At 38.5% G+C, this 27,882-nt stretch overlaps 2 protein-coding genes across 3 annotated transcripts in view; one reads left to right on the top strand and one right to left on the bottom strand.

The window, feature by feature from the left end:
- LOC134817501 (nucleolar protein 8-like) overlaps window positions 1-27,882 on the bottom strand; it is a 61,565-nt gene that overhangs the window by 18,037 nt on the left and 15,646 nt on the right. The window lies entirely within an intron of this gene.
- Window positions 12,863-26,316, top strand: LOC134813424 (protein O-mannosyl-transferase TMEM260-like). Of its 2 annotated transcripts, XM_063821208.1 has the most exons (12): window positions 12,863-13,399; window positions 13,561-13,911; window positions 14,073-14,237; window positions 14,442-14,731; window positions 14,890-15,032; window positions 15,236-15,405; window positions 15,757-15,904; window positions 16,124-16,310; window positions 16,448-16,595; window positions 18,527-18,663; window positions 24,773-24,843; window positions 25,774-26,207. In XM_063821208.1, exons 1-11 carry the CDS (start codon window positions 13,271-13,273, stop codon window positions 24,786-24,788), a joined length of 1,884 nt encoding a protein of 627 aa, XP_063677278.1. In that variant the 5' UTR covers window positions 12,863-13,270; the 3' UTR covers window positions 24,789-24,843; window positions 25,774-26,207. The 2 variants fall into 2 exon arrangements, with proteins under 2 accessions (XP_063677278.1, XP_063677270.1); XM_063821200.1 differs by lacking the exon at window positions 24,773-24,843 and having other exon boundaries at window positions 13,260-13,399; window positions 25,774-26,316.

The following is a 27,882-nucleotide window of genomic DNA, read 5'->3' as shown; positions in this document are numbered from 1 at the left end:
ACTACAAATGGTGAATAAAGAATATTTATATTTAAATGAAATTTAATGGAATTGTTTAAGATCATTAAGTCACGAGTACCAATTTCGTTATACTACCTATTCGGCTTATCAAATAGGAAAGATAATTTGTTAATCACGCCCTCTCCAACTAATCAATTTATGTACAAATCTGCATGGCTGTGGAACGAATTTCGTAAAGTTGGGCCGATGAATTTCACCTCCCCTTGCAGCTCTGTCAAGAATTTGCTTAAACAGTCACTTCTAAGAGCTCAAAACAGGTATGGAACTGATTGGTGTGACAAAAATTTCACTGAATTCTGAGTGAGAAGTGATACTTGCCTGTTATTCCTACTTACTGACTGATAATCTTATCTATGGATACCATGCTTGAATTTAGGTAAACAACATAGCACTTCCTCACCAGTCACGTTGAACGCGATCGCCGAATGATAAAACAATATGGGAACGCGCACAGCATTGCGCGCTGATACTCTAAATACTGTGCGCGTTTCATCCGGAACCTGGGGAGGTTCCCGCTCTAATATTTCTGACGACAGTGATCACTCATTATGAGAACTAATCCCGACCACTTTCCCGGTCGAACCGTACCCAAATCAAACTAATTTATGAACCACGCGTATAGCCAACGTCCTTGCGGTGCTGAGCCGATGTAAAACTCTTCTGTCTCTTGTTAATATTTTAGTTGTACTGTGCATAAAAGTGTGTAGTGACAAGTGTGTAGTGGTAATTGGTAATGTATATTATTTATTATGACGACGCGATATTTATAATGCAGAATTAAAAGCTGCTTTCGATATGACTGGTGGTGGGCTCTCTCCGGCGGGACATAGATCTATATAGGGGGTACCCGGGGTACGAGTTAACGAACAGTGTTCGTGTCCTTCCACAACCCCCTATTACCTGTGTTTCTGTCGGGGGAGCCCAATTCATCCGTTAGAATCGCAGAGTTAGCGGAGCTCATCATATCTCGCGACGTATGCTGCATGAACGGTGCAAGACTTGCGCCGTTTGTTTTAGCATCCAGTTGCGAGTGCTTGCCCATCGAAAACATGATTAGTGATTGTGGATTTTATTGATATTACTGATTATCCATCATATTCAGTATTAATATTATCCATTATTTATTTATTTATTGACATCCTTCAGTCTCCAAAACGAGGTGTGAAGGTAAATTAACATTGAGCCTTGTTTTGGCGACTGCTTAATCGATGGGCAAGTAGGTATTTGTTTTTTTAGCAGTGTTGAACATTGAAACAATTATAAAATGTTTATTTTTATCTTATATAACGTACAATATGAATGACATATGTTATAGTGACGTAACATATATAGTGCAAACAATTAGTAACTTGCTAGATGTGATTTAATAATCATCGACGTTAATATTTTGCAGTTTACAGTTGCACGATGTTAACGTCGATTGTTGCTAACATTTATCTGAATTTAATACAAGTACATGTCACATATAAATTGGGTAGCTGAATGAAATTCGTGCCTCAGAATTGTCCGTTATTAGCATTGCAGTGTCCACGCCCTGTACTGCGTTAACGACCGAAATTTTCCCAATATGCAACTATTATTTTGCTGCTAAAATTCTCTGATAATTAATAATATATCGTGACATGTAATTGTAAGATAACAAACCTCGCGCGCGCGGCGCTTACATCTGCACCTGAGAATCTCTCAGAAATGTGTGGCTGTCTGCGCGGCGGGCTGTGTATTGTGTATATAGCTCAATTTAATAGATTTATTTGTAAATGTATAATAATATTAAATATGTATTGATTGTTTTGTGGTAAATAAAAATTTTGTTTTACTAAAAAAAAAAAATTTTGTTTTACTCACAATGTTCGCCTTGACACATTGAAACTCATCCATAACACACAGTGCAGTATTCATTAGTTTGTAATTATTTTGTACATACATAAAAACATACAGCTTAGGTTATTAGCTTGGCACGTCAATCCCTATTTTTTCCAAGGTTCTTCTTTGTGGAAAAGTGAAACAAATTTTTTAGTGAAACAAATTTAAAATTTTATCCTTTATTTTACAATCATAATATAATAATATTTATAAGCCTCCGTTTTGAAAGTTTTAAATTTTAATATATTCACATTTCTATTTAAAATTCAATTTAATGTATAAGTCAATAACTGGCCGCCAAAGCCGCGCATTCTTAAAAACATGATTAAATTGTTTATGATTATACGACAAATAGAAATACATTTAAAATTATCCGTGGTTTTTTTAAAAATAAATTATAATCTTACCTAAATCCAAAGCCAGCTTTGTAAAATTTACTTTTAGATCAAAATATATCGTCAATTCTAAATATTTACAATGCAACATTTCATTAATTTACATACAAGCGTACTCCAGCCCCTGCACGCATCCGTTCTTATGCGGCGCGGCTCAAGCCGCGCACGCACGTATTATTTTATACTTTTTGCTTTCTAATAAATATCGTGTCAATGTGTACGTCTAAATGTTCATGCTTTGTGTAAACCGAATCCAATTGAGATTAGTGACAAGGATAAGGACCCAAGTGCCTGTACGGCTTTTTCGGACCCCTGTGGACCACTACTCTTGAAGTCGCTCTACAACTATTGAACATTTATAACTGTTATATAATATATAACGACATTTGACAATTATTATCATTAATCTATAATCTAGCTGTCTTGCTGAGGGGGAGGAGTAAACGCTTCACAAACTAAAGTGCTTACAACATACAAAATTTAAAACCATCAACACGGTTATAGTTCATATCAAGGGCCAATTTGGTATACCTCTATTTCGTTGTAATATCTAGTATATCTTCACATCTTAATACTATAATGAAATACAATAGGATGCATGTTTCGAGAAAGAAAGGTTAGTCCGATTATTAACAAAAGTAAACAAAAGTCCATCAGGGACTCCACGGAGTCGAAAAAGGTACACGGCTGCTGTCTGGTGCTGCTAGGCATTTATTGATCAAGATGTTTTATTGTATTGGTTTTTGATGATTCTATTGTTCGTGACTAATCAAGTTCTAAGTGGGGGTATAAAGTGCTGCTTAAGATACTTCGTCATCTCATGTCCAGTATAATGAATAAGATAGTAAACAATATAGTTTCAGTAGTTGACCCATACAGTTAAGTCCGTCATAACTCACAATTGTTTAGTCATCTGTCAAATGTCAAAGTCGTTGTGTGTTTAGTCGCTGAGTTAGCAGTAAGATAAGTTGTTACGCGCGCGCGCGTTTAATCCCGTCGACGTGAAATGTGACAATGAAAACGCTACAGAATTATTGTTTTCGCGCGTTACGTAGAATTTACTAGTGTGTAATACTGGTTAACACTGGGTGTACACTGAGTGTAAGTCGCTAAGTTTCATATACGAGCCGAATATTTCTAATTTTGAGTGTATCGTGAGCATGTTTTACAGTGCAATTGTTCGGTACTAGTGTGTTTGTGTGTATATATAAATATATCATCTGTGGAGTATGGTGTGTGGACTGTGGTAAATAATGTGTTTAGTTGGAGTGCAGTGGTTGCATGTATGAGGAAAGATAAGTGGTTATTTTAGTAACTCACATTAATCAAAACTTGAGCTTATTCGTGGCAAAATTAAGCTCACACCAATCAAGTGTATCATGCTTGAATTGCAATTCTTGTAAAGCAATTTTCAATGTATTCTTAAACCCGTTTGTCGGAGTATTAAAACTTATCTTACTTGATGTTTGTCGACAGCTGTTCCACATGTAGGATGATTGGTAGATGAATTGTGAGGATGGTTGTGATGTGATGAAATAATCCTCTCGTCGTGGTGACCTGTTAAATGATGAGTACAGTGATAATGGTTCCTCTAACTTATTAATTTTGAATAGTTCTAAGAGACAAGTGTACTTATACAGGTTGTGAACAGTTAACAATTTCTGATTCTTAAACAAGGGTTTAGAGTGTTCTTTTTTGTAAAAGTCCACACCTAGTCTTTGCTCACCAAATGGTCGTGTCCGGGCACAAGTTCTAAATTTTTCTAAGTAAGCTTCTTTATCCCCAAATAGAATTCTTATACACTTTTTCTGTGTTTTAAAGAGAGGTTCGAGTCGGTTGTTGCTAATACCACCCCATACAGATATTCCAAATCCCAAATGTGATTCGAATAAAGTATGGTATAAATCCTTATAATACTGTTTAGGGACAATGTGTCGTATTCTGCATAACTTACCTACTTCACATTTAAGTTTTGAGTTAAGTGACCGTGTGTGAGTTTTCCAATTAAGTTGATCATCGATAATGACACCTAGAAATTTAGCTTCTTGGACTTTTTTAATGACAACATTGTTCAAAGTTAATATGTTCTCGTCATTTTCTACTTCCTCTTTGGCACGTGACGGTCTAAAGTGGATAAAACAGCATTTCTTAATGTTAATATGTAATAAGTTTAGTTTCATATACTTATAAACAGATGCTAAAACTTCATTTCCCTTTTCGTACAGTCTTCTGACACATGTTTCTTCAATAAATATGTTAGTGTCATCGGCAAATAGTATAAACGTTCCTATAATTGATGAGTTTCGGATGTCATTTATGTAGATGATAAACAGCAGGGGACCTAAACAGGACCCTTGGGGCACTCCGTAGACAACGGGCAGTTTCTCAGAGTCTTCACCTAATACTGAGACATACTGGTATCTATTCGACAGGTAACTTGCTATAAGGTTGTTTGCATTTCCACGGATCCCATAATTTTCTAACTTATGCAGTAACTTTTCATGTGAGATTGTATCAAAAGCTTTGCTAAGATCAATAAATATTCCAAGTACGTGTTGTTTTTTCTTGAGACGTGATTCTATGTGGTTAACTGAGTAATTTAAAGCATAACTAGTCGAATGATTTTTACGGAATCCGTACTGGTTTTCATACAAGGAATTCTGTGAATGAAAGAAGCTATATAATCTGTTGAATATAATTTTTTCAAATATTTTACCAAATACTGCAAGTGTCGACACAGGTCTATAATTTTCAAGGAGTTCCTGGTTATCTTTCTTGTAAATTGGACTAATCCTTCCAATCTTAAGGTCATCAGGGAATATGCCATCTTTCATACATTCATTGTACAGTACAGTAAGTAGAGGAGTGACTATTTTTGAGGACTGTTTTACAACATGAATAGGAATATCACTTGCCTTACCGTTCTTAAGTTCAGATATGATTTTGCTAACCTCGTCTGTTGTGCAGTCATGCATGTAAATGCTGGAGGTGTTTGAGAGCGGTAAATAGTCATAGAAACTAGGTAGATTGTTTATGTTCATTTGACCAAGTTCATTGTAAGCAGTATTTAGGTCAGAGGCCAATGATACGAAATACTTATTGAATTCGTTTGCTATGATCCTCCTGTTCGTTATCTTAACGTTGTCTATGGTGAACAGCGGCTTTATTTCACGCCGCCGTTTTCCTCTTATACTATTAATTAGTTCCCAGGTCTTTTTACTATTCCCGCTATTTTCTGCAAATTTACCAGAGAAGTAATCTGTTTTCACTGTTTGACGTGTTTTCTTTAGGACTTTTCTGTATTCTTTGTAGATAAGGTAGCGACTACGTTTTAGTGAGCATTCAGGGCACTGGCAAATCCCGCCCTTGTTATCAGTTTCCCCGAGTTTACATTTTCTATTTCTTATCTCAACCCAATTTTCGTACAGTTTATGCTGATTATTAATTGAGCAAATGAGACCGGGAGTTATCCAAGGGTTAACCTTAACAGTTCTCTTAGAGGTTTTCGGGGTTTCTAGTTTAAACGATTTTTCGATGCAGTTTTTGTAAGTGTCATGGAATTCAGTAAAGTTATGGATTATTTTAGTTTTAAGCTCATCTTCAAGATCCACTAGGAAGCCGTTAACATTTGATTGACAGAAATCGTAATACTGTTTAATAGAAGTTTTTCCAGAGTTGACTTCAACATTCCAGTTAAATATGTTAAAAATAGGCGAGTGGTGAGTTATTCGTTCTTTTAGGGTGCCTGAAGTAATAACATTCTCAATGTCGTTGGTAATTATGTTGTCTATGCAAGATGCTTTACAGCCTGGTTTTTCGTGAGTAGCAATAGATATTAACGGACAAAATCCTTTACTGAACAATATTTCTTCATATTTTTGTACATTTTTGTTATCTTTATCATGAAGATCGATATTAAAGTCTCCAGCTAGATAACTAAACTTCGGCATGTGATCAAGAAGGTTAGAAAGTTCAACTAGAGCTTGGGAAATACAGCCACTTGGTGGACGATACAAAACACCTACATTAACAGGTTGATCTTCGTTACTTAATGATAAGACAAGTATTTCTAGATTTTCTGTGACTTGTGATATATTTTCAATTACTGTAGCATTTAATCTATCGTCAACATAAAGGGCTACTCCAGTGCCCTTTTGTTTGTTAGGTGCTGTGTCCTGATAGTAACTATTATAACCGTCGAGCTGAAATAGGTTGCTTAATTCTTTCCCAGTGTTGGTTTCAGCTAGGCCTATTACGGAGAATTTTGTTTTGTACCTACAGGTTTCAATGGCAAGGTTGTCAAAATTTGATTTATTTCCATCAATATTTTGAAAGAGAATAGATGATTGTTTCTTTACTTGGTTGCAGAGAATATTGGTAAGGTCAGATGCAGTGTATGAGTTACAATTATTTAAAGTATTCGAGATTTTGGTTGTGTATTCGTCTAGGTTGTTGTCGTCGTTGTCATTGTCAGTGAGTAGTTTAAATGGGTTGTATTTAACCTTGTCTAAATGGATACAACGAGTACAGTAAAACCCATTAGATTGGCTATTTGTATTGGATTTGCGATAGCATTTATGGTGCATTATGCAGTCACAGTGGAAACATTCAACTATTGTTTGGCCGATGACTATGTTCTTAGAACAGACAAGACATACCTCCTTAATGAGGGGAGTCATGTGGTTGGTAGCCATCCACGTGACCCTGACTAGCAGCAGCAGGAACAACAGGACCAGTTTCTCTTCCAGCAGTCACATCCCTGAAGGATCTACTGTCTACCTTTGTGGACCTCCTCTTCCTTTTGTCGATACCACCGTTAATCCTGAGAAGAACAGTGTTACGAATAAATTGACCTAACTTTGCTAGTCCCCTCCAGTTGAGGTGAAGGAAGTCTGGTTTTTGGTGTTTGTTGAGGTCGCGAGAGAGAGAGCGGTCAAGTAAGACCATCTCTATCACAGAACTCATCAAATCCATCCACATAACTGACACCAAAATTGGACGGGAGCAGCCTACGTCGAATCAAACTGTTAAAATATATAAGTTTTCTATTTAGTCAGCACGTTTAGAGGGAATTGCTGGACAAACAAAAACATGTATACACGGATTGACAGATTGTATCTGTGCAATCTTTGAAGCTAATGCGTTATAAATAATTTCAATGTCATGTTGGTTCTTGACGTCTTCGTTTTTGAGGTCGTTGACCCCGCACAATATTACACAGTTTCTATACCCCAACGTGACATAAGGATCTATATTATCAATGACCGGAGCGAAGATGCGTTTGCCAGGTAACCACTTGCCGAATGACTTAGCAGGATCAGTACCAAATTTCAAGCCTCCAGTGTTTGAATCCCCGATGATGCATGTGGCATTTCTGTTCAACGAATTCACGGATCTAAGTGTGATGCTGTAACGTAGCCCTTCTATATCACCTGCATCAATACGATGGTCGAACAGTGCTTGGCTATGACGTGTCATAACATACAAGGACCGTGGGTCACATTGCTGCTTGTGCTTATCAGTGCCTGTGTGAGAGTCAGAGAAAGAAACCTGACATGCAGAACCAAGCGAGACAGTAAATATTTTAGACTCTGGATGGATGGTAGCCTCGTCATCAGAGTGTCTAGGTAGCTTGCTGTCTGTTCCTTCAAACCGATTTACTAAGCAGCTGTTGATCTGAGGTAGATCACCCTGGCAGAACTCATTATTGATTTTGTCAATGAGTTCCTTGAGAACCGATGGTATTGCCTGTGGCTTTTCAGATGACTTGGAACCTGGGTAATCATACCTTTCCCCATATGTTAGGCAGGAGCGGTCGTTCTCAACTTTGAAGTGACTGCTGTCCTTAACAAAAAGTTCTCCTAAATCATTTGCTGTTTGCTGATCAATGTAGTCATCTTTGAACATTTCCACAGGTTTCTGCTCATGATTGGATAGCTGCACAGGGACTGTAGGGACTGGAGAACGAAGGTGCTGAGTAGGAGGTCCTGGATGCAATGGGGTGGGAGGAATGCAGGGGCCAGGATTATGCAATGGCTGTAATGAGTCTAAGGATTGTTTCAATTCACTTATGCCTGCAGCTGCAGTGTGCTCATTGGCACAGAGTACAGTGAGCTGTTCAGAGATGTCCTTCAGAAACTGCTCAGATGAAGCTGAGGGTGAGGATGGTTCTGTAGATGGTCTGGATGACAGAAGTTTCAGGTCCTTCTGAAGTTCGGCAATATTAGTATTGATTGATTCTAATGATTTGTCCCTGAAGCTTTATTTCATTATTTAGCCCATTAAGGGAGTTCTCTTTAAGAAGCAGGTGTTGAAGGTGAACGTCGAACTGGGAGAGAGTGTCAAGGTTCCTAGAGAACTGTTCGAAGTCAAATTTTTCAAGAGCTGAGCCTGCTGAGCTTGCTGATGCCACGAGTGCACTGACAGTTTCGAGATTCTTAACAGCTGTAGATGCTTCAAAATCTGAGTTGGCCTGTTGCAAAGCCCTTGTGTTCCTGCAGCTGTAACAAATTCACCTCTCTGTTTCTTCAGTGTTGATACTGGTGCCACGAAGCAGTATGGGCACAGCCATTCTACCATGGAGTTGATAGCTGACCTCGTTATACCCTTCATAGACAAGCAGTCCACATGCCACTCTTGATGACACTTAGAACAGTCAATGAGGTAAACTTTACCGTTAAAAGAGCGTTGACATGGACATTTCTTCTTGTCCCTATGTTTCCTGTTTTCCTGATCTTCATTGTCCACTGTAGATTCAGCTAAAATGTTGCGAGACAAGCTATTAGATGTTTTAGGAGTACCTGAATTCTTCCTATTTGTCGCCATTCTCAAATCAAATATAAGTAATACTGACCAAATAGATCCGACTTGGGGTCGGCTCCCGTTAAGTGTTTTGTTTTGGAGGGGATTAGGACTTCAGAGTTGATGACCCTAGTAAAGTGTAGATGACCCTAATAGAGTGTAGATGACCCTTAGCTTAGTACGCCCCTTCGGGGGAGTTGTAACATACCATTCCTGAACACTCAAATTATTTGTTATATAGTAGTGTTGAAAGTATTAAAAAAATCGAATATTAATCTAGCAAGCTAGTCAAGGTTTAATATATGTTATAAGATAAGATGTTATAAAATAAAACATGCATGTTACATGTGGATAGAAGGATAGAAGGATACAAGGATACAAGGATACAAAAGTGATAATTATTTTATTGAATTCACAATAGTTATAATTCTGAAATAATTTAAGGTTACACAATTCTAGTTATTTACAAATGTGTAGGGATAAAATAGAAATGTTTTATAATACTATTTTTGAGGTCCTATAGCATTATGCATTGGCCAGTATTTGAGTGGAAATCTGGGCTCTTATAGTAGGCTGTAAAATTTTCGTTCACAGAGAGAATTGAATGGATTGCTCTTGCTGTGGCAGTAAATTTTGTAGGGTCTAGAGTTTTATCTGATAGCAAACCGGCTAGGTCAGTAATATTTTTGGGATGGAAGTTAAATTTTTCTCTAACTGAGGAGTAGAGTAAACAGTCAGTTAGAACATGAATTTTGTCCTCAATAGGCTTAAGCCCCTTGCTGAAAAAGCAAAAAGTGCACCATCGATGTTCTCTTGGTACTAGGGGGGTTTCGTAACGGCCCCTCTCAATGTAAAGATTGTGGCAGCTAATACGAAACCTTGTAAGCTTTTCCGAGCATCGGGGATCTTAACCACTCCTAAGTATGTTTCTGGTTGAAAATCATGTTTAATTTGATTGTAGAATTCTAATTTAGGTGAGGATGCCTTGGCAGATTTCCAGGTATCCACAAATTCTTCCCTCATGTTGTGACTGATTTGGGTAGAGAGCTTGGATTTTGAAGAGGATGAGTGGGGGAAGTTATATTTGGTGAGAAGATTAGAGATGTTGGTGTACCAAGGAAGGCCCAGCATAATCTGCTCGTGAAATGCAGCGGAGAGAAGTTCATTTTCAGTGCTTTCAAGGCGACTATAGAAATCTACTGCAAGTTTGCAGGCTTCAAAGAAGAGGGGGTGGCGCCCACTTTCGCCCCAGCAGCCTATATTTGATGCTTTTGAATGGACAGACAAGGACCACTTGATAAACTTAAGGTGGAATCTTTCATAGTGGTCTTGTGAGATGTACCTGAGAGTATGCTGGGGGTTGGCTTTGCTATCTGTTTTGGAGAGGTATCTCATGGTTTAATTAATTTATGTAATTTGACAGATTGACATAACTTCGACATATAGCCTCGAACAGAAACCATAAGAAAAACTTGTTTAGTTTTGGATACTTTAATTTTTTTGGGTTAAATATTTAAATTTGTTTTCAGAGTTCTTCACGTAGACTTATCAGATCCCTAGAATGTTTTTATATTATATTTGTGTAAAGTTTGATCAATGAAACAAGAAATTTCAATGAAACAAGAAATTTAATTTTAGCACATTTTACAGAGTAAAAAGATGTAAAACAATTCATAAAATATAATGCCCATTTGGTGTATGACTTTTTGTCCTTGACTGCTTGTTTGGTTTTGGAAGGACAGGTAACTAACGGGGCAAGGAATGCGCGTGCCTGGGAGCTTTTGCACACACCAAAACGCTAGTTCAGTTAAGTTTTTAGAGACAAGGCTCACATTAGGACTGTACGAAAAATTGTTAGCAGACATTAGGGGTTCTGTTTAAAGTTTTTACTATCTAGGTTGCAGTCTTGTTGTGACAAAAAGTCTACACTAAAACATGCTTGATTTTATATTGTGTAGTTCAAGGATTAAAAATGCACCTTCAAGGTGGATATTGGAGAGCAGGCGAAAGATTATGGCTTAAATTTATCAATGGTTATAATAAGCTATAAATATTTTAAACTATACAATGCTAATTAAAAATTTCTTTATACTTCATTCTCAAATTAAAATTTTAAAATTCAAAAATATACATTCATTTTATTAAAACTTTCTCACACGTACTTTACGCACAGGACAAGACTTGGAAAACAGTAGCCTAGGGTAATTTAAATTTAGATGTGTGTCGTGTGACCAGCCAGTTATAATGTTTGGAAAATAATATTTGTGCAGTCAAAGTCTTTTACGGTCCAATCAAGCAGGGCGTGGTTATGTTGATTAGCTAGTAGCGCACGTTTTAGCTTTCCTCGCAAGCACATTACACTAGTAGTAAAATCAGTCATTCTGAACTTTGGGGTTAAGATGTTAAAAATTTTGGTTGATCTAGTGTTGTGATTGTCAGGTGGGTCTGCCTGACAGATTAGAAGGCAGGGTTTCCTTGATGAACATGTGTAACCCTCATGTAAGGATATTTTAGCACGGAATTTCATTATCTTGTAGAGCTCGAGGTAACTGTGGTATGTATATAGATTTTGTATAGCTAGAATATTATTATGCTTAAATATCGGTTTGGTGTGCTCTTTTATGAAGAATTTTTGGTCTAGTTTCTGGTGTCCTATAGGCCTAGTACGTGCACAAGTCTTAAAACTTATCAAGGTACGCCAGTCTATCACCAAATAGTACTCTGAGACAGTACTTCTGAGCAGTAAATAATGAGCTTATACGTTGCTTCGCTGCCCCACCCCATACAGATATACAGTAGGAAAGATGTGATTCGAACAGGGTATAATATAATTGTTGGTGTAGAAATTCTGGAAGGGAGCAGCGGAGTCTACATAAAGTGGATGTGGAATGATTTAGATAATAAAAAAAATTTAATTTTGAAGTGTAGAAATTGTTAAAATTTTTAACTTTGTACTCAATTACTGATGTCTTATAACGTTTTAACGGGGTGTAATTTTGTTAGGTAGGTATTTAAAATTATTAGTCTTTTGGAAATTGAAGTTTTGAACTTTACTATTTATTGTTAATAAAATGCTCATTGTAGCCAGTTATTTTAAGATTTTCATCATCAATTGTAATATGGAGATGAGGACTTACAAACTATTTAACTAGCATTCTTGAGTCGTATCGACTAGATCTTGTAAGGTCAATCAATTTTGTAAGGTCAAAGGTATTTGAAGTCTTTTTGTAAAACAAGTATCTATCCCAGTGGCGTAACGAAAGGCCCTGCTGACCCCGCTGTGCAGGGGGGCGCCGTCTTAGGGGGCGCCAAATCGTCGTTTGAATGTGGGACAATTTCGAAACCTTAACTAAAGTACTAGCAAAACTGCGCGTTTTGCTCTAGATACAAACTTTTTTAGAGATTTTACCGGCGTATTCTCTAAAATCACCTAATTTGTTCAATTTTAGGGAGGGGCACCAAAAGGGGAGGAGGCGCCAACAGGGGGGCGCTTTTTTCGGCAGGGGGCGCCAACAGGCAACGTTACGCCACTGATCTATCCCGACCAAAAATATTTACAATTTATAACTGATAGTAATTAGCTGATTCACGATGCAAATGTCAATTCTTCTGTCTTCGCAACTTAGCGCTGCCATGCCCAGTGCAGTGTGCATTGTGATAAATGTAATTCAATAATAACTTTTGGGCATACATCTTTGCTTAATCACAGAGTCCCGATAAACAGAGAGTGGCTAAATTGGTGGTTTTACTTATAATAGCACAGAAAATATAGAAAATTCTTTAGTCTTAAGTAGTGAAGAAACGAGAGATTGATCTTCTGATCCTTACACTTCTAATATCGCTGGACATACATGTCACCAACTTCAAATATCACATGCATGTCAAAACTTCAAATATAACTGGACATACATGTCACAAACTTCAAATATCACATACATGCCAGGTGTTTAAGTGCTGTGTAAGGCATGTAAGCCAATATCTTTCTTTTCTATTACTCTAGATGCCAGTCTAAAGATAAAACCTACTCTGCAGAGCCGTGACTGGTGACAGAGCTTAACTTTTTATGCTCAGTTTCAAACTATTGTTCACTCGATTAAAATGTCTACCCTTCCACTTTGGATTCATTCTTGATTTAATGTGGCTTTGTCTATTAAGATTTTATTTCTAAGATACCATTTTTTGAAGGACACATGGCAAAGGGGAAAGGGAAAGCCATTAAAACACCACACGGTGCTTTAAAGCGCTCAGGAAAGCCGTTAGATGATTATGAACCAGAACCTCTGTTTTACGATAAAGAAGAAAAGATGTTGGCTTCATTGGTGAGTTTTATTAACTTAGGAACAATTTAGAGCTGATTATTTGTTTAAATTGATTATTTGTTTAAATTGAGAGCCAAACTAAGGGTCTTGCCTCACCATCTCGATTAAATATAAACACACTAAGATTGACTACAAATTACTGAATAAGTCTTCACTTCCAGGTGTTTTTGGGGTCAGCATCCCTCTACATCTTCACTATGTATCCAGGCTTACAAGGAGGTGACTCAGGGGAGCTGATGTCCACTGCTAAAGACTTTGGAGTTTCCCATCCACCTGGTTACCCTTTGTTTACCACTATGGCTGCTATCATGATCAATCTCTTTCCCATTGGTAGCTGTGCTTGGAAGCTCAATCTAATGTCGTCTACAATTGCTGGAATAACAAATATGATGATGTTCATCAACGTTAAGAGGTTTAGTGGTTCAGATGCTGCTGGGGTGCTAGCTGCAGGCTGGTGTGGTTTTAGCAGAGTTTTCTGGATGTGGAGCATTCAGGGAGAAGTTTTCAGTTTGGTAAGTCTGCTGTCGTGTTCATTACACTTACAGTTCAAGCCTTTTGCTAGAATTCTTGTCTTAGCCTTTTGCTAGAAATCTTGTTTTCATATTGTCGATGTTAATTTAGGTAATTGTCACTGTTGCACTGAATCATGAAGCTGAATCAAATTTTTTTTCAGAGCAACTTATTTATCATGGTCATAATGTACGCTGCTTGGAGGTTTACAAATGCCGAGGGAAGAAATGGAAAATATTACGAAGCAAAACTTGGTGCTTTTCTATGTGGTTTATCGCTAACTAACCAACATACATCAGTATTATATATTTTTCCTACTGCATTATGGGTAAATTAAAATTTATTTTTTGTAATGCTTTTGGACACTTTTTAATGCTCTTGGACTCTTTTTTTTGATTTCACACTTCTTGAAAGTCGTATTAGTGACTAGAGTTTGAGAGAAACGCCATAATTTTATCTTAATTAGTTGAACTTTGAACTGTGACTTAAACTTTTATTGTTATCTAATGTCTACATGACTTTTTTCACTCAGGTCTTGTATACAATGTTTAAATACGACCTAGCAAAAACACATACACTCTTCCGAGTGGGACTCCGAGGACTAGCTGGACTCTCGCCCTACCTCCAACTTCCCATATCTTCCATCTTCTTTAATGCTAGAGTCACATGGGGCGACCACCGCTCGTTCTCTGACTTCAAGAAACATATCCTGAGAGAAGATTTCGGAACATTCCGATTGGTTAGCAGCACTGAGCAGTCCACACTGATTGATAACTTAATGGTTTACTTCAATGACTCCAGGAATGAGCTCACTATAGCTGCGTAAGTCTTTTTGTAACATTTTTATCGGTGCAAATAACACGATTATGATAGTAGACCATTCCCAACCCTTACCTTTCTATTAATAATCAAATAATTAGATTATTTTCTTTCCCTGTCGTTGTCTATCAGCTCTTTCAACTTATATGTTATATATCCAGATGGATATTGTTTGTAGTTGGAATGACAATAGCTCTGATTTGGGGTTCAAGTAAACAAAAGGAGACGATGTTAGTTTACATGGCTATGTTCGGCACATACCATATTGTTTTCGATTCACTCGCCAATATCAAGAACCCATCAGGTTAGAAAGGAGAATATTTAAAATGTTTAATTTAAAACGATAAAAATAGCCCTTGAAACAATGTTCACTTATCCGGTATCCAATTTATATATGCCTTAATGTCAATTGATTGAAGTTTAAACCAATTTTCCAGTACTATAAGTAAAGACTCATAGTCATACGTGCTAAATGCTGATTATAGACCTTTACCAAATTTATATCAGGAATATCCCACGGTGTATTGGAGAGGTTCTGGTTGCAGCCCAGTCTGGCACTGTGTTGTATTGCTGGATGTGGGGTTGGGATGGTTATTGAGTTCCTAAAGAGTAAAGCTCAGTGTCCTGCCCTGAAGTATCTGTTCCTATCCCTGGCTGTGCTTGCTATTGGTTACCAGGTTAGTTAAGTTATTATTATAGGCTACAATCATTTTTTTAATGTGATTTATGTAATTTATGTAATTTATGTAATTTATGTAATTTATGTAATTTATGTAATTTGTCTAATTTATGTAATTTATGTAATTTATGTAATTTATGTAATTTATGTAATTTATGTAATTTATGTAATTTATGTAATTTATGTAATTTATGTAATTTATTCAATTCATTTAATTTATGTAATTTATGTAATTCATGTAATTTATGTTAATTCAGTTATTATTATTAGGTTAAATTGAGATCATAAAATATCATTAATTTTATGATCTCAAAAATGTTATTACGTAAATGACGAGCTGGATTTTCAGGTGCAACACAATTATGAGGATTGCAACGAAAATGACAATCACTATTTCTGGCACTATTCTCGTCACATCCTGGACGAGTTGCCAAAACAAAGCATTCTCCTGACCTCTGGGGACTTCAGTACCAACACATTCAGATACCACACTATTGGTAACTGCTTTATTAACTATTGTAGACTGTGTACAACTCTCTAAATTATTGCAAATATCGAATAGTGATTTATCAGACTTACGAATTATTGATATGTCTTGCCTACTACCATCCAGTAACCTATGATACGTGTCAATACCAATGTAGTTGTTATTTGATAAGGTAGTTAGATGCTGTGTGTTTTGTCCTGAATAAGTGTTAAATCAATGCTGCTACCAGGTGAAGAGTACCGGACAGATGTGATGGTAATGGACATGCAGTTCATGCAAACCGACTGGTTTTACAAAATGCTCATGCCAGTAACCTTCCCTGATGTTTCATTCCCTGGTCTTTACTTGAAGCCCGGATTAGACTCCACATATCCTTTCTATAACCTCAAAACGTTCCTGGACGAAAACCTAACCAAGTGAGTGGAGAGAGCTCTTAATTTAGTTTAAATCACCTGTTACTTGTCCATCTGTGAGAAAAGCAAGACAACACGTGACTCTATTGTGACAACACGTGTTTAAAACACTCAACACGTGACTCTATTATCCGCACCAGGTATCCTGTCTACATGTGTGTAGCAGTACCAGAGGCAGAGAACAGTATTGCGGGTCACTACGAGGGATGGCCCTTTGGTATGTGTCAGAAGTTCATCAGAGTATCAGACAACGTGGACCCTCTGGAGTATGTCACTACTATTCCTGTGGTGAGCATTAAGGGGGCCGGGGGTCTTCATCAAAATATCTCGAAATCGACTTTATAGTTGTTTCTGATAGAGGGGAATAATATCTATCAGCTGCTTCTAATCCCATGGAAAAATACTGTTCCTAGCCGAAATTATCGCCTGTCAAAGGTCAGCGCTTGTGTGTAATTACGTATTGCGCGAGCGATTCTCAATCGCGTGTTCTGAAAATCGAGTCTAAAAATCTATCTTCTCCTACATTTTTTGAGCAATCACCCTCAAACTTTCAGGATATGTTCTTAGGATCAGTTAGAATAGATCTGTAGATTCAGAATTTTTAGATAGGCCTTTAAAGATTTTTAATTCGATTTTGAAAATCTTGGACCTCGATTTTTTAAAAATGTAGGAGAAAATAGATTTTTAGACTCGATTTTCAGAACACGCGATCGAAAATCGCTCGCGCAATACAATTACACATAAGCGCTGACCTCTGACCGGCGATAATTTCGGCTAGGAACAATATTTTTCCATTGGACCAAAAGCAGCTGATAGATATCACTCCCCACTATCAGAAACAACTATAAAGTCGATTTCGAGAGAATTTTGATGAAGACCCCCCCGGCCCCCTTAAAAATACAATGATATATTGAATGTTGATATACCTTACGCCTTACCTAGGCTATCCACTCCGATAATCGTTACCGATAATTATTTCCGATAATTCGTTAAAAAGGGTTATCTGTTTATCTAGATAAAACATATTTTTATCGGTATAAAAATTCACTAGAAATTACCGAAAAAACTGCCACAATACCGTAAAATTTTAAAGAAATATTAATGTTTTTTTTTAATAGTATGATAGAAGAGGTAGTTTACGTAAATGTGAGCTACACAAATGTTTATTTACATTTGTATACCTATGGAACTGTAGAACTGTAGAACTGTAGAACTGTAGAACTGTAGAAGTCTAGAGAAAGTTATTGACATTGTTATCTTGAGGCTAGGGTGCTGGCGTTCTACCTTATAACCATTCTGGAGACAGGAACGAGCATGTTACTGTTAACAAGAGTCAAAAATACCGGCAGGGCACTCAATTAAATTCCGTAAGTGTTCTAGGCGTGAAACATTGTCTTCAGGAGAAGGAATCTGTTGCTCCAAGTTATCCACAGGATAAGGAAACGGTTCACTGAATCACTTTAAATGTTTTACTGTTTCGAGGAGAATTGGTATTTGTTGCACTACTGTTCTCAGGAGAAGGAAACCGGTGGTCTACTGTTTTGAAGAGAACTGGTGCACTACTGTTCTCAGGAGAAGGAAACCGTTGGTCTACTGTTTTGAAGAGAACCAGTGCGGTACTACTTACTGTTCTCAGGAGAAGGAAACCCTTGGTCTACTGTTTTGTAGAGAACTGGTACACTACTGTTTTTAGGAGAAGGAAACCGGTGATCTACTGTTTTGAAGAGAACTGGTACACTACTGTTCTTAGGAGAAGACAAACCGTTGGTCTACTGTTTTGAAGAGAACTGGTACACTATTGTTCCCCGGAGAAGAAAACTGATGCTCTAATATTTTCAAAAGAAAGGAAGTTGTACTTTAGCAAGATTGCTGGTAAACAGTAATAAAAGTCGACAATCAGTTTTTGTGAAATTTGGAAAACATTTTGGCTTTGGCCTTCAGCAGAAAAATTATCGGTTTTATCGGTTTTATCGGTTTTTATAGATAAAACCTAAATTTTTATCTGTTTATCCAGATAAAAGATTTCATACCGATAATGGATAGCCTAGGCCCTTACCTATACTATCTCAAGCAGGGGTTTTCAGTCACGTGGATCGGAAATTGAAAACACTTTTATTTTCGCTTGAACATGTATCTTCCGCTTTGAAATGATATATCATTTCAAAGTGTATATATATACTTTGAAATTATAATTTGAAGTAATTTTCAATAATTTTCAGATAAATCTGGAACAGTATCCTCTGCCTGATCTGGACAGATACGAGTCTGAAACTTGGGAGTACCTTATGGCTAGGGTTATGTTGGAGACTTACACTAAACCTTCTGTCTGGCTCTGGAAAAAAGCCAACTCTATAAAGTAAGTATATTTGCTGTTCGAAATTCTTGGACTATATTTATTATATTATAATTGTGGGTGGCGTCGTCTGCTTACAGTGCTCAATCGGCAAGCCGAGAGCTAGATACAAAATGAAACGACCGGTTGAGTCAGACAAATGTTTCAATCATGATACAAAACCATGATATCATCAGTGACAACTGAGGTATAGGAACTAAAATCAAAATTACAAAGCTAAAATTTAACATAAACAATCACTCGTGAAACAATACTAGGGGTTAGATGTATGAGTCATTATATTATAAAAGGAATTTCCGTTTATGGCGGCATTTTGTGAGGATTTCCGTCCATGAGTTAAGTAAGTGTGGGTCAGAGGATCGAAGTAAGATTTCTAATTTCTCAGACGTGCACAGATCGCAGCTGTTCTGGCCGGCTCTGTATCCGTGTCCACGTCTGATTATTTTCCATTCGATCCTGAATTCTAACCCACGGTCTTTGAAGGACCAGATCTTCTCCGACAGTTTGGTTCTATTTCGGTACCGCTCCAGGCGAAATGATGACGTGTGCCCGTTGTACCGGTCCTTGAATGTGCCCTCCGTCATTCCGATGTAGTGGTGCTTCTCATTTTCCGTACGGAGGGTCGCCATGTATACCACAGACTTCGATAGGCACTTTCCGTCTAGTGGGCAGGAGTTCCTGGAGCGGCAGTTGCACTGCCGTGTGGTGGGTTCCTGGGTTTCCTGGTGCTGACGAAGCAACTGCTTGTTCCGGGATTTTATGAGGCATTCCATGTTTTTCATACAGCTGTATGAGACTTTTACACTGTTCCGGTTCAAGATCTTGTGTAGTGGATTGTCCTGAGGGAAGTGTTTCTCCAACAGATTGAAGAATTTCCTTCCAACATTGGTCTCCACAGTGACAGAGAAGGGGGGATTGAACCAAAGGACCCTGCGTTTCCTCCTTCTATTACGTGGTGGTTTTGCCTCGCCTGCCTGGGTGTTGTAGGTCATGCACGAGTCCATATAGCCGCTTGACTTCAAAGCATCCTCGTAGTAAGGCTTGGCGTCATCGAACACCTCCTTACAGGAAGATATGCTGTTGATTCGGTCAGCGATCATCTCCGGGATGTTGCGGATGATGGACGGTGGGTGATTTGACTGGCGGTGTACATATTTCGTTACCTTCTCCGCTTTGCGGAATGGCCGGAAGGAGCCATCCGATCGGAAGGTGACGTCGAGGAAGTCAACAGATGTGGATGGTGGGGACACAGTGATCTTCAAGCCCTCTCTCCGGAATGTAGCAAACAAATCCTTCCGAATCCGCTCCATTCTGGGGCCGGGTGTGTCTGTCAGCATCACGAGTCCATCGTCCCTATAAAGGCCGTGGGATTGTTGTGGGAGTATATCTCCGATCTGGGATAGTAGGTACACACCAACCAGCTCGCATACTTCTGCGCCGTCGGGGGCACCCATTGTTACATCGAACAGGGAGTCCTTTCTCTGCCAGGTTTCCCCTCGCGGACAGAACAAGAGGGAGAGTCGGCTGTGTTTGATGGTGTCGATGTCTTCCTCTGAGATGTTGATGTGTTCTTGTGCAAACTGGAGGGCCCTGTCTAGAAGATTCTCACTGATGGAAGGATAGAACGACTCAATGTCGAACTGGAGAAATTGGACATAGCCGGGTGTACAGTTGGTCTCGAACCAAGAAATAACCTCTCCGGTGCTCCGCCACTGGTTGACAGAGGAAGAAGTACGGAGTTGGGCGGTGAATTTCTCGAGGATTTTTTTGCTAACTCGTCCAACATCTGACTTGGCTGGATTTATCAGGCGACAAGGAAGGTTAGTAGCGAAATTTGGCTTATGGTCCTTGAGCAGTACGAATGCCTGGGACGTTTCGAAGCGTTGCATCCGTCCCTTCAGGTCTAAGCGGGCGGCGATGGAGGCTGCCTTATTCTCAATATGCTCTGCGGTGCCTGCGGGGCCTTACGATATTCTGCTGTGATGCTGGACTCAATGAGTCGTTGAGTCATTGAGTCCAGCATCACAGCAGAATATCGTAAGGCCCCCGCAGGCACCGCAGAGCATATTGAGAATAAGGCAGCCTCCATCGCCGCCCGCTTAGACCTGAAGGGACGGATGCAACGCTTCGAAACGTCCCAGGCATTCGTACTGCTCAAGGACCATAAGCCAAATTTCGCTACTAACCTTCCTTGTCGCCTGATAAATCCAGCCAAGTCAGATGTTGGACGAGTTAGCAAAAAAATCCTCGAGAAATTCACCGCCCAACTCCGTACTTCTTCCTCTGTCAACCAGTGGCGGAGCACCGGAGAGGTTATTTCTTGGTTCGAGACCAACTGTACACCCGGGCATGTCCAGTTTCTCCAGTTCGACATTGAGTCGTTCTATCCTTCCATCAGTGAGAATCTTCTAGACAGGGCCCTCCAGTTTGCACAAGAACACATCAACATCTCAGAGGAAGACATCGACACCATCAAACACAGCCGACTCTCCCTCTTGTTCTGTCCGCGAGGGGAAACCTGGCAGAGAAAGGACTCCCTGTTCGATGTAACAATGGGTGCCCCCGACGGCGCAGAAGTATGCGAGCTGGTTGGTGTGTACCTACTATCCCAGATCGGAGATATACTCCCACAACAATCCCACGGCCTTTATAGGGACGATGGACTCGTGATGCTGACAGACACACCCGGCCCCAGAATGGAGCGGATTCGGAAGGATTTGTTTGCTACATTCCGGAGAGAGGGCTTGAAGATCACTGTGTCCCCACCATCCACATCTGTTGACTTCCTCGACGTCACCTTCCGATCGGATGGCTCCTCCGGCCATTCCGCAAAGCGGAGAAGGTAACGAAATATGTACACCGCCAGTCAAATCACCCACCGTCCATCATCCGCAACATCCCGGAGATGATCGCTGACCGAATCAACAGCATATCTTCCTGTAAGGAGGTGTTCGACGACGCCAAGCCTTACTACGAGGATGCTTTGAAGTCAAGCGGCTATATGGACTCGTGCATGACCTACAACACCCAGGCAGGCGAGGCAAAACCACCACGTAATAGAAGGAGGAAACGCAGGGTCCTTTGGTTCAATCCCCCCTTCTCTGTCACTGTGGAGACCAATGTTGGAAGGAAATTCTTCAATCTGTTGGAGAAACACTTCCCTCAGGACAATCCACTACACAAGATCTTGAACCGGAACAGTGTAAAAGTCTCATACAGCTGTATGAAAAACATGGAATGCCTCATAAAATCCCGGAACAAGCAGTTGCTTCGTCAGCACCAGGAAACCCAGGAACCCACCACACGGCAGTGCAACTGCCGCTCCAGGAACTCCTGCCCACTAGACGGAAAGTGCCTATCGAAGTCTGTGGTATACATGGCGACCCTCCGTACGGAAAATGAGAAGCACCACTACATCGGAATGACGGAGGGCACATTCAAGGACCGGTACAACGGGCACACGTCATCATTTCGCCTGGAGCGGTACCGAAATAGAACCAAACTGTCGGAGAAGATCTGGTCCTTCAAAGACCGTGGGTTAGAATTCAGGATCGAATGGAAAATAATCAGACGTGGACACGGATACAGAGCCGGCCAGAACAGCTGCGATCTGTGCACGTCTGAGAAATTAGAAATCTTACTTCGATCCTCTGACCCACACTTACTTAACTCATGGACGGAAATCCTCACAAAATGCCGCCATAAACGGAAATTCCTTTTATAATATAATGACTCATACATCTAACCCCTAGTATTGTTTCACGAGTGATTGTTTATGTTAAATTTTAGCTTTGTAATTTTGATTTTAGTTCCTATACCTCAGTTGTCACTGATGATATCATGGTTTTGTATCATGATTGAAACATTTGTCTGACTCAACCGGTCGTTTCATTTTGTTTTTTATTATATTATATATATTTACAAGCCCGCGGTAACGGCATGATACAGACATACAAAGATAATTTGTTTCCCTACTCTTGCCAAGGGCAAAAAGATCATAGGGAATAAGTAATCGGGTTTGGATGACGACAAAAGTCTGCTCCTTCGCAATATAGACCACTCCCCTATAATTAAGTGTATAGGAAGCGTCTGTTATGCTGCGCGCGACGCTAGCCAGGTGTTAATTAATTGCATCGAAATTCCTCCTTCGCAAAGTTATTTTCCGCAATTTTCTGGATTCATTTATTGTTGATGCGCGGCGCTGCATTGGTCAAATAAATCGTCAATTTATACCATGCACGAACCCACTTATTTATAAAAACATAGTATGTAAATATGGTGCACTTTTTTTTCCAGTCACACTTTTCACTCAAAAGAATTAATGGTACATGGTAGGGAAAATTGATCGTGCGTGGTTTAACCGCGGCGAAATTCTTGTTAGAATTATAAAACAGATTCTATTACCTTAGTTCCCAAAAATTTGTGTGCCATTATATTGAGCACAATTTATTTGAGCCCGAAAAATTTGGGCAGAAAATTTGAACTCATTTGGGCGACCGAAAATTTGGGCACAAATTCTTCGAAAAATGAACGATTTTCCACTAAAATTTCAGTTAGATATTTGCCTTAGTTCATTATTATTCTTTATTATTCCAGTCATTTTGCTTTCAATTTTAAGCATGTAGGTGGTAGTCTGAGTTGTTTCACATTATGAAATTTACGATCTGCCCAGTATTATTAAGAAACTGTTTACACCATTAAAATATTCAAAACCCCTAAAAGAAATCAAGTCATCCTAAAATGGTGATCAGTACAGATCAAGACAGCTAGAGTTAAAATTTGTTTCTCCAAGCAACTCTATCATCGGCTAATATCTTAAGCTTATTAAGATCATTCAAAGAGTTAAGTTTTAAACCTCTACGGGTCAAATCATTCACAATAATCTTGAACAAATTCTTACGATGCGCACCGACGCGCCCTTTACAGTTTGTTGTGACAGCAAACTTTAACTAATGCAGCGGGGGAGTCATCAGCACTACGCAAGATATGACCTAGGAGCTTCCACCTTGCTTTATAAGGGACACGATCTGATAGCTTTACTGAGTTACATCTTAGGTATAAGTTTGCATTGGATATTGTTCCATGAGGCCAATAAATGTTCAGTAATGATCTAAGGTGTTTTCTATGGAAAATGTCTAGTTTTTCTAGTGACTTTGCAGTAGGACACCAACTACTGCAATTGTACATGATGATTGATACAATTTGGGCTTCGTATACTGCCCAGTAACACTAAAAAATACAGTGATGATGGCACAGTACAAAATGATAGATATGCATTAATACACTGGACTTACCAGGGAGAAGAGGAAGACCCCAAAGCAATCTATTCTCGCTGATTGTGCATGATTTATGTAAAAGAAATCTTTATTTAAATAATATCTTTGACCTGCATTATCTCCGTAATTTGAGTTATGACAAGAGATATTGGCGGAAATTACAATGAAGTTTTTAATTTTTAGTTTTTGTTTTAGGGAAAGATTAGACTTGGGCGTTGTTTTTTAAACTATCCCTTGTTTAGAACTTTGATTTAATAATATGCATTATACAATAGTGATATTTAGTCTCTCAATCAGATAGTTTAGTCTACTTACACTCAGCATATCTTATCATACCCCTTTCACATACAATTATCATTATGACGCCTCACCAGATGGTCGAAAGGTTTGGAAGAAAATTAGAAGGTTTACATCATGATCTATCAAACTAAGCGGCACATACGCTTAGCTTTGAGGTATCCGTACCTCTAGCCATTTGTTTTATTAGTAGCTGTTAGCTATTCCAGTTATTTCTATTCATTTAAAATATAAGCCTTTTTACTTGGTCAAGCCATGAATGACGGATTAGAAAACTAAAATTTCAAATATTATTTCACTTGGATATGAAGAAAAAGCCATCTTTCTATAGATTTCAGGGCCACAGGCCAAATGCCAAAAGTTTGGTTAGCAAAAAATTTAGCAGACGGAAAAGATTTATGCAATTAATTTGGTCTGCAAAAAATTTGGGCGAGAGGCCCGCTCAAATTTTTTGTCGCCCAAATTTTTGGGAATTAAGGTATGTTAAATAAGTTTTAATTTTTTTTTCATTCTGTTGTATTATTTTAAAATCATTTTAGTGGAGATGATGGTTAAGAACAGGAAACACGTGTTTGACATGATGGAAAAGGGACTTGTCTCTCAGAACATTGTAAGTATTATATACCACTGCCGTGAATAACTGGCCTATAAATTTGTAATTATCTCGTGATTTAAAGCTTTTAGCGATTAGAAGTCTGTGGTTGCAGCATAAAGAAAATTTGTGAAATAAAGAAAATTTGTGGAATGATAAATGAACTTTAATTTAGATTATTTATAGTCGTAATCCCGTTCTTGTATATTGTAAGAAAACTGTACGGTTACAGAATTGAACTTGTGTATTTTCATATGCACTACACTTACATACATACATACATGTTACATACATACATGTTACATAGTAAGGTCTCCTCCTAGTCGTTGGAGTGGCCTGCATCACACACATCGCGTTGACGGCGTAACATATGTCTCCACTATACTCGGTTGGTAGCCAAAGCTTCTGTTGTGTTGTTGTCGATGTTTTCAACACCTGTAAACTTAGCAGCATTTTCGAGTACGCAGGTCTTCCAGTCCCTTGACCTCTTTCCATAATTTGGCTTCCAGTTCAACAGAAACCTCGGTAGTCTAGAGTCTGGCATTCTAACTACATGTCCATACCAACGTAGCCTGGCAGCACTGATGAAAGTCTCAACTGACTTGATGCCAGCCCTCCTAAGAACTTCTTCGTTGGACACATGAAAGAACTGCACTTACACTGTTACTATTATACAGTATGCGTGTGTACTTGCGATATACGATCTGAATCGTCGAATTCTAAAATTTATAACGTGCTCAATTCACAATGGAACATATTGGCAGATCTTGAATGCTAAATTGACATTGTCATGCAAAATGAAAATATGAATTATATCTGGCTTCAGTTTTATATAATAACGTGCAGCTGTTTCCCTTGTTAATCTGGTATTTGAAAAAAAAACAAAAACACAAAATCAAAATATCTCGTAAAATATGCTTGTGACCATTTTTAACCCTATCTTTTCAGATATACTATATCTCACCCATGGAGAAGAATTTAGGTCACCTAGCTCTGATCCTGTACAGGTTAACGAATGGTGCTGACAAAGAAAAGGGCACATACTGGCAAGAAGAATGCAAGAAGTACTGGAGTAACTACGTGAAATGGCACAGGGACTCTGTAAACGGTAAAGACAGCATGTGGGGCACAATCACCTCCGTTATTGACATGAAAGACTTCTCTTCTCTCTAGCTGATCAAGTAACTGTACATGGGTGGATGATATTGTTAAGTTATTTTAGTTAGTATTATGTTATCTAGGAATATCAAGCCTTTCCTTTATTTCTACTATAGTTGTTTTGATGCGCATGAATTATTTCCCCTACAATAATGTTGATATAATATGACTAATAATGACTTATAACCTGGCGAATGTAATTTGTAACGTTTCCATCTTCATGCATGAGTGATTATTCCTGACGAACAGTAAGTTTGCAAGGGCTTTAATATTTCTAATAAAAGGCTGTATAAAGTGATCAAATGAATATTAATGATACAGAAATACCAAGCTAAGAAATTTTGGATTATTTATATTGATATTATAGATAACTAGAAAAGCCGTGGTCACAGGGAGGAAGCTAGTCAGCTTTTATCGCATTAAAAAACATCCGTCACAACCGAAGATACAGCCGATTAAAATGTAGTTCGCACTGAACACAACGTAATTACATCAAAACGGATCAAAATGTCGCTCGCCAATCTTTGCACGTGCACGTGCGTGTAGCAATCCTTGTTACCATGGTTACTATGCAATTACTTATTTTCATATAATTTGCACGTGGGCGGTTGTACAGACAGACAGACAGCATTAATAATTCTTTGAATTATAATATAGAGACTAGAAAGCCCGTGGTCACAGGGAGGAAGCTAATAGTATTCTTTGATAGTCAGTTTTTATAGCATCAACAAATATCCATCACAACCGAAGATACAGCCAATTAAAGTCCTGGAGTGTGGCTAGCAGGAGTCACACTCTGTGGGCACGGCGAGAAGGCCTCCCTCTTCACTAGGAGGCCAGAAACCGTTGACCAAACCAGAGAGAGAGAGACAGCCAATTAAAATATAGCTCGCACTGAACACCACGTAATAACAAAAAAACGATCAAAATGCCCCTCTCAAATCCTTGCACGTGCAAGTGCACTTTTAACACCGTTACCATAGTTAGTATGCAGCTTCCTATTTCTCGTCTAATTTGCACGTGGGCGGTCGTACAGACAGACAGCAGAAATAATTCTTTGAATTATAATAATGACTAGAAAGCCCGTGGTAACAGGGATGAAGCTAGTAGTTTTCTATTTCTTTGGCAGTCAGATTTTATCGAATCAAAAAATATCCATCACAACCGAAGTTACAACCGATTAAGATGTAGCTCGCGCTGTGTGTGTAATAACCCTCGTTACCATGGTTACTATGCAACTTCTATTTGTTTACAGAATTTGAAACCGATAAAAATGCCGTTTTAACAATCTTTGCAAGTGCACGTGCGTGTAACAACCCCTGTTACCATGGTTACTTTGCAACCTTTTGCTTTTTACCTAATTTGCACGTGGGCGGTCGTACATCATCATCAGCAGGAATAATTCTCTGAATTATAAGTAAGACTAGAAAGCCCGTGGTAACAGGGACGAAGCTAGTAGTATTCTTTAAAAGAAAATTTTAATCGCATCAAAAAATATCCATCTCAACCGAAGGAAGATACAGCCGATTTAAATATAAAACACTTTAAACACAACGTAATTACCACAAAACCGATCAAAATGACGTTAAAACAATCTTTGCACGTGCATGTGTGCATTAAAACACCGTCGCTATGGAACCTTTTGGTTGTTACCTAAATTCCTATTTTTTATCTAATTTGCACGTGGGCGGTCGTACAACATCAGAAATAATTCTCTGAATTATAGTAGAGATATTTTCATTCCTTGTATTTCAGTAATTAGCAATGTTTTGCATACTATTCATGATATATGGAACTACAATTAATGAATTTCAGAAAACTGTTAACCTTGTAACCGTTCAGAAGATAATAATTGAGAATATTTTACTTATTTTAGCGTTGACTGGGTCAGCTTAGATC

This window comes from Bolinopsis microptera, chromosome 1 (assembly GCF_026151205.1).
Source record: "Bolinopsis microptera isolate Bmic1 chromosome 1, MBARI_Bmic_1.0, whole genome shotgun sequence".
NCBI lineage: Eukaryota > Metazoa > Ctenophora > Tentaculata > Lobata > Bolinopsidae > Bolinopsis > Bolinopsis microptera.
Note: the sequence above shows the minus strand (reverse complement) of the source record. Positions and strands in the feature narration are given on the sequence as shown.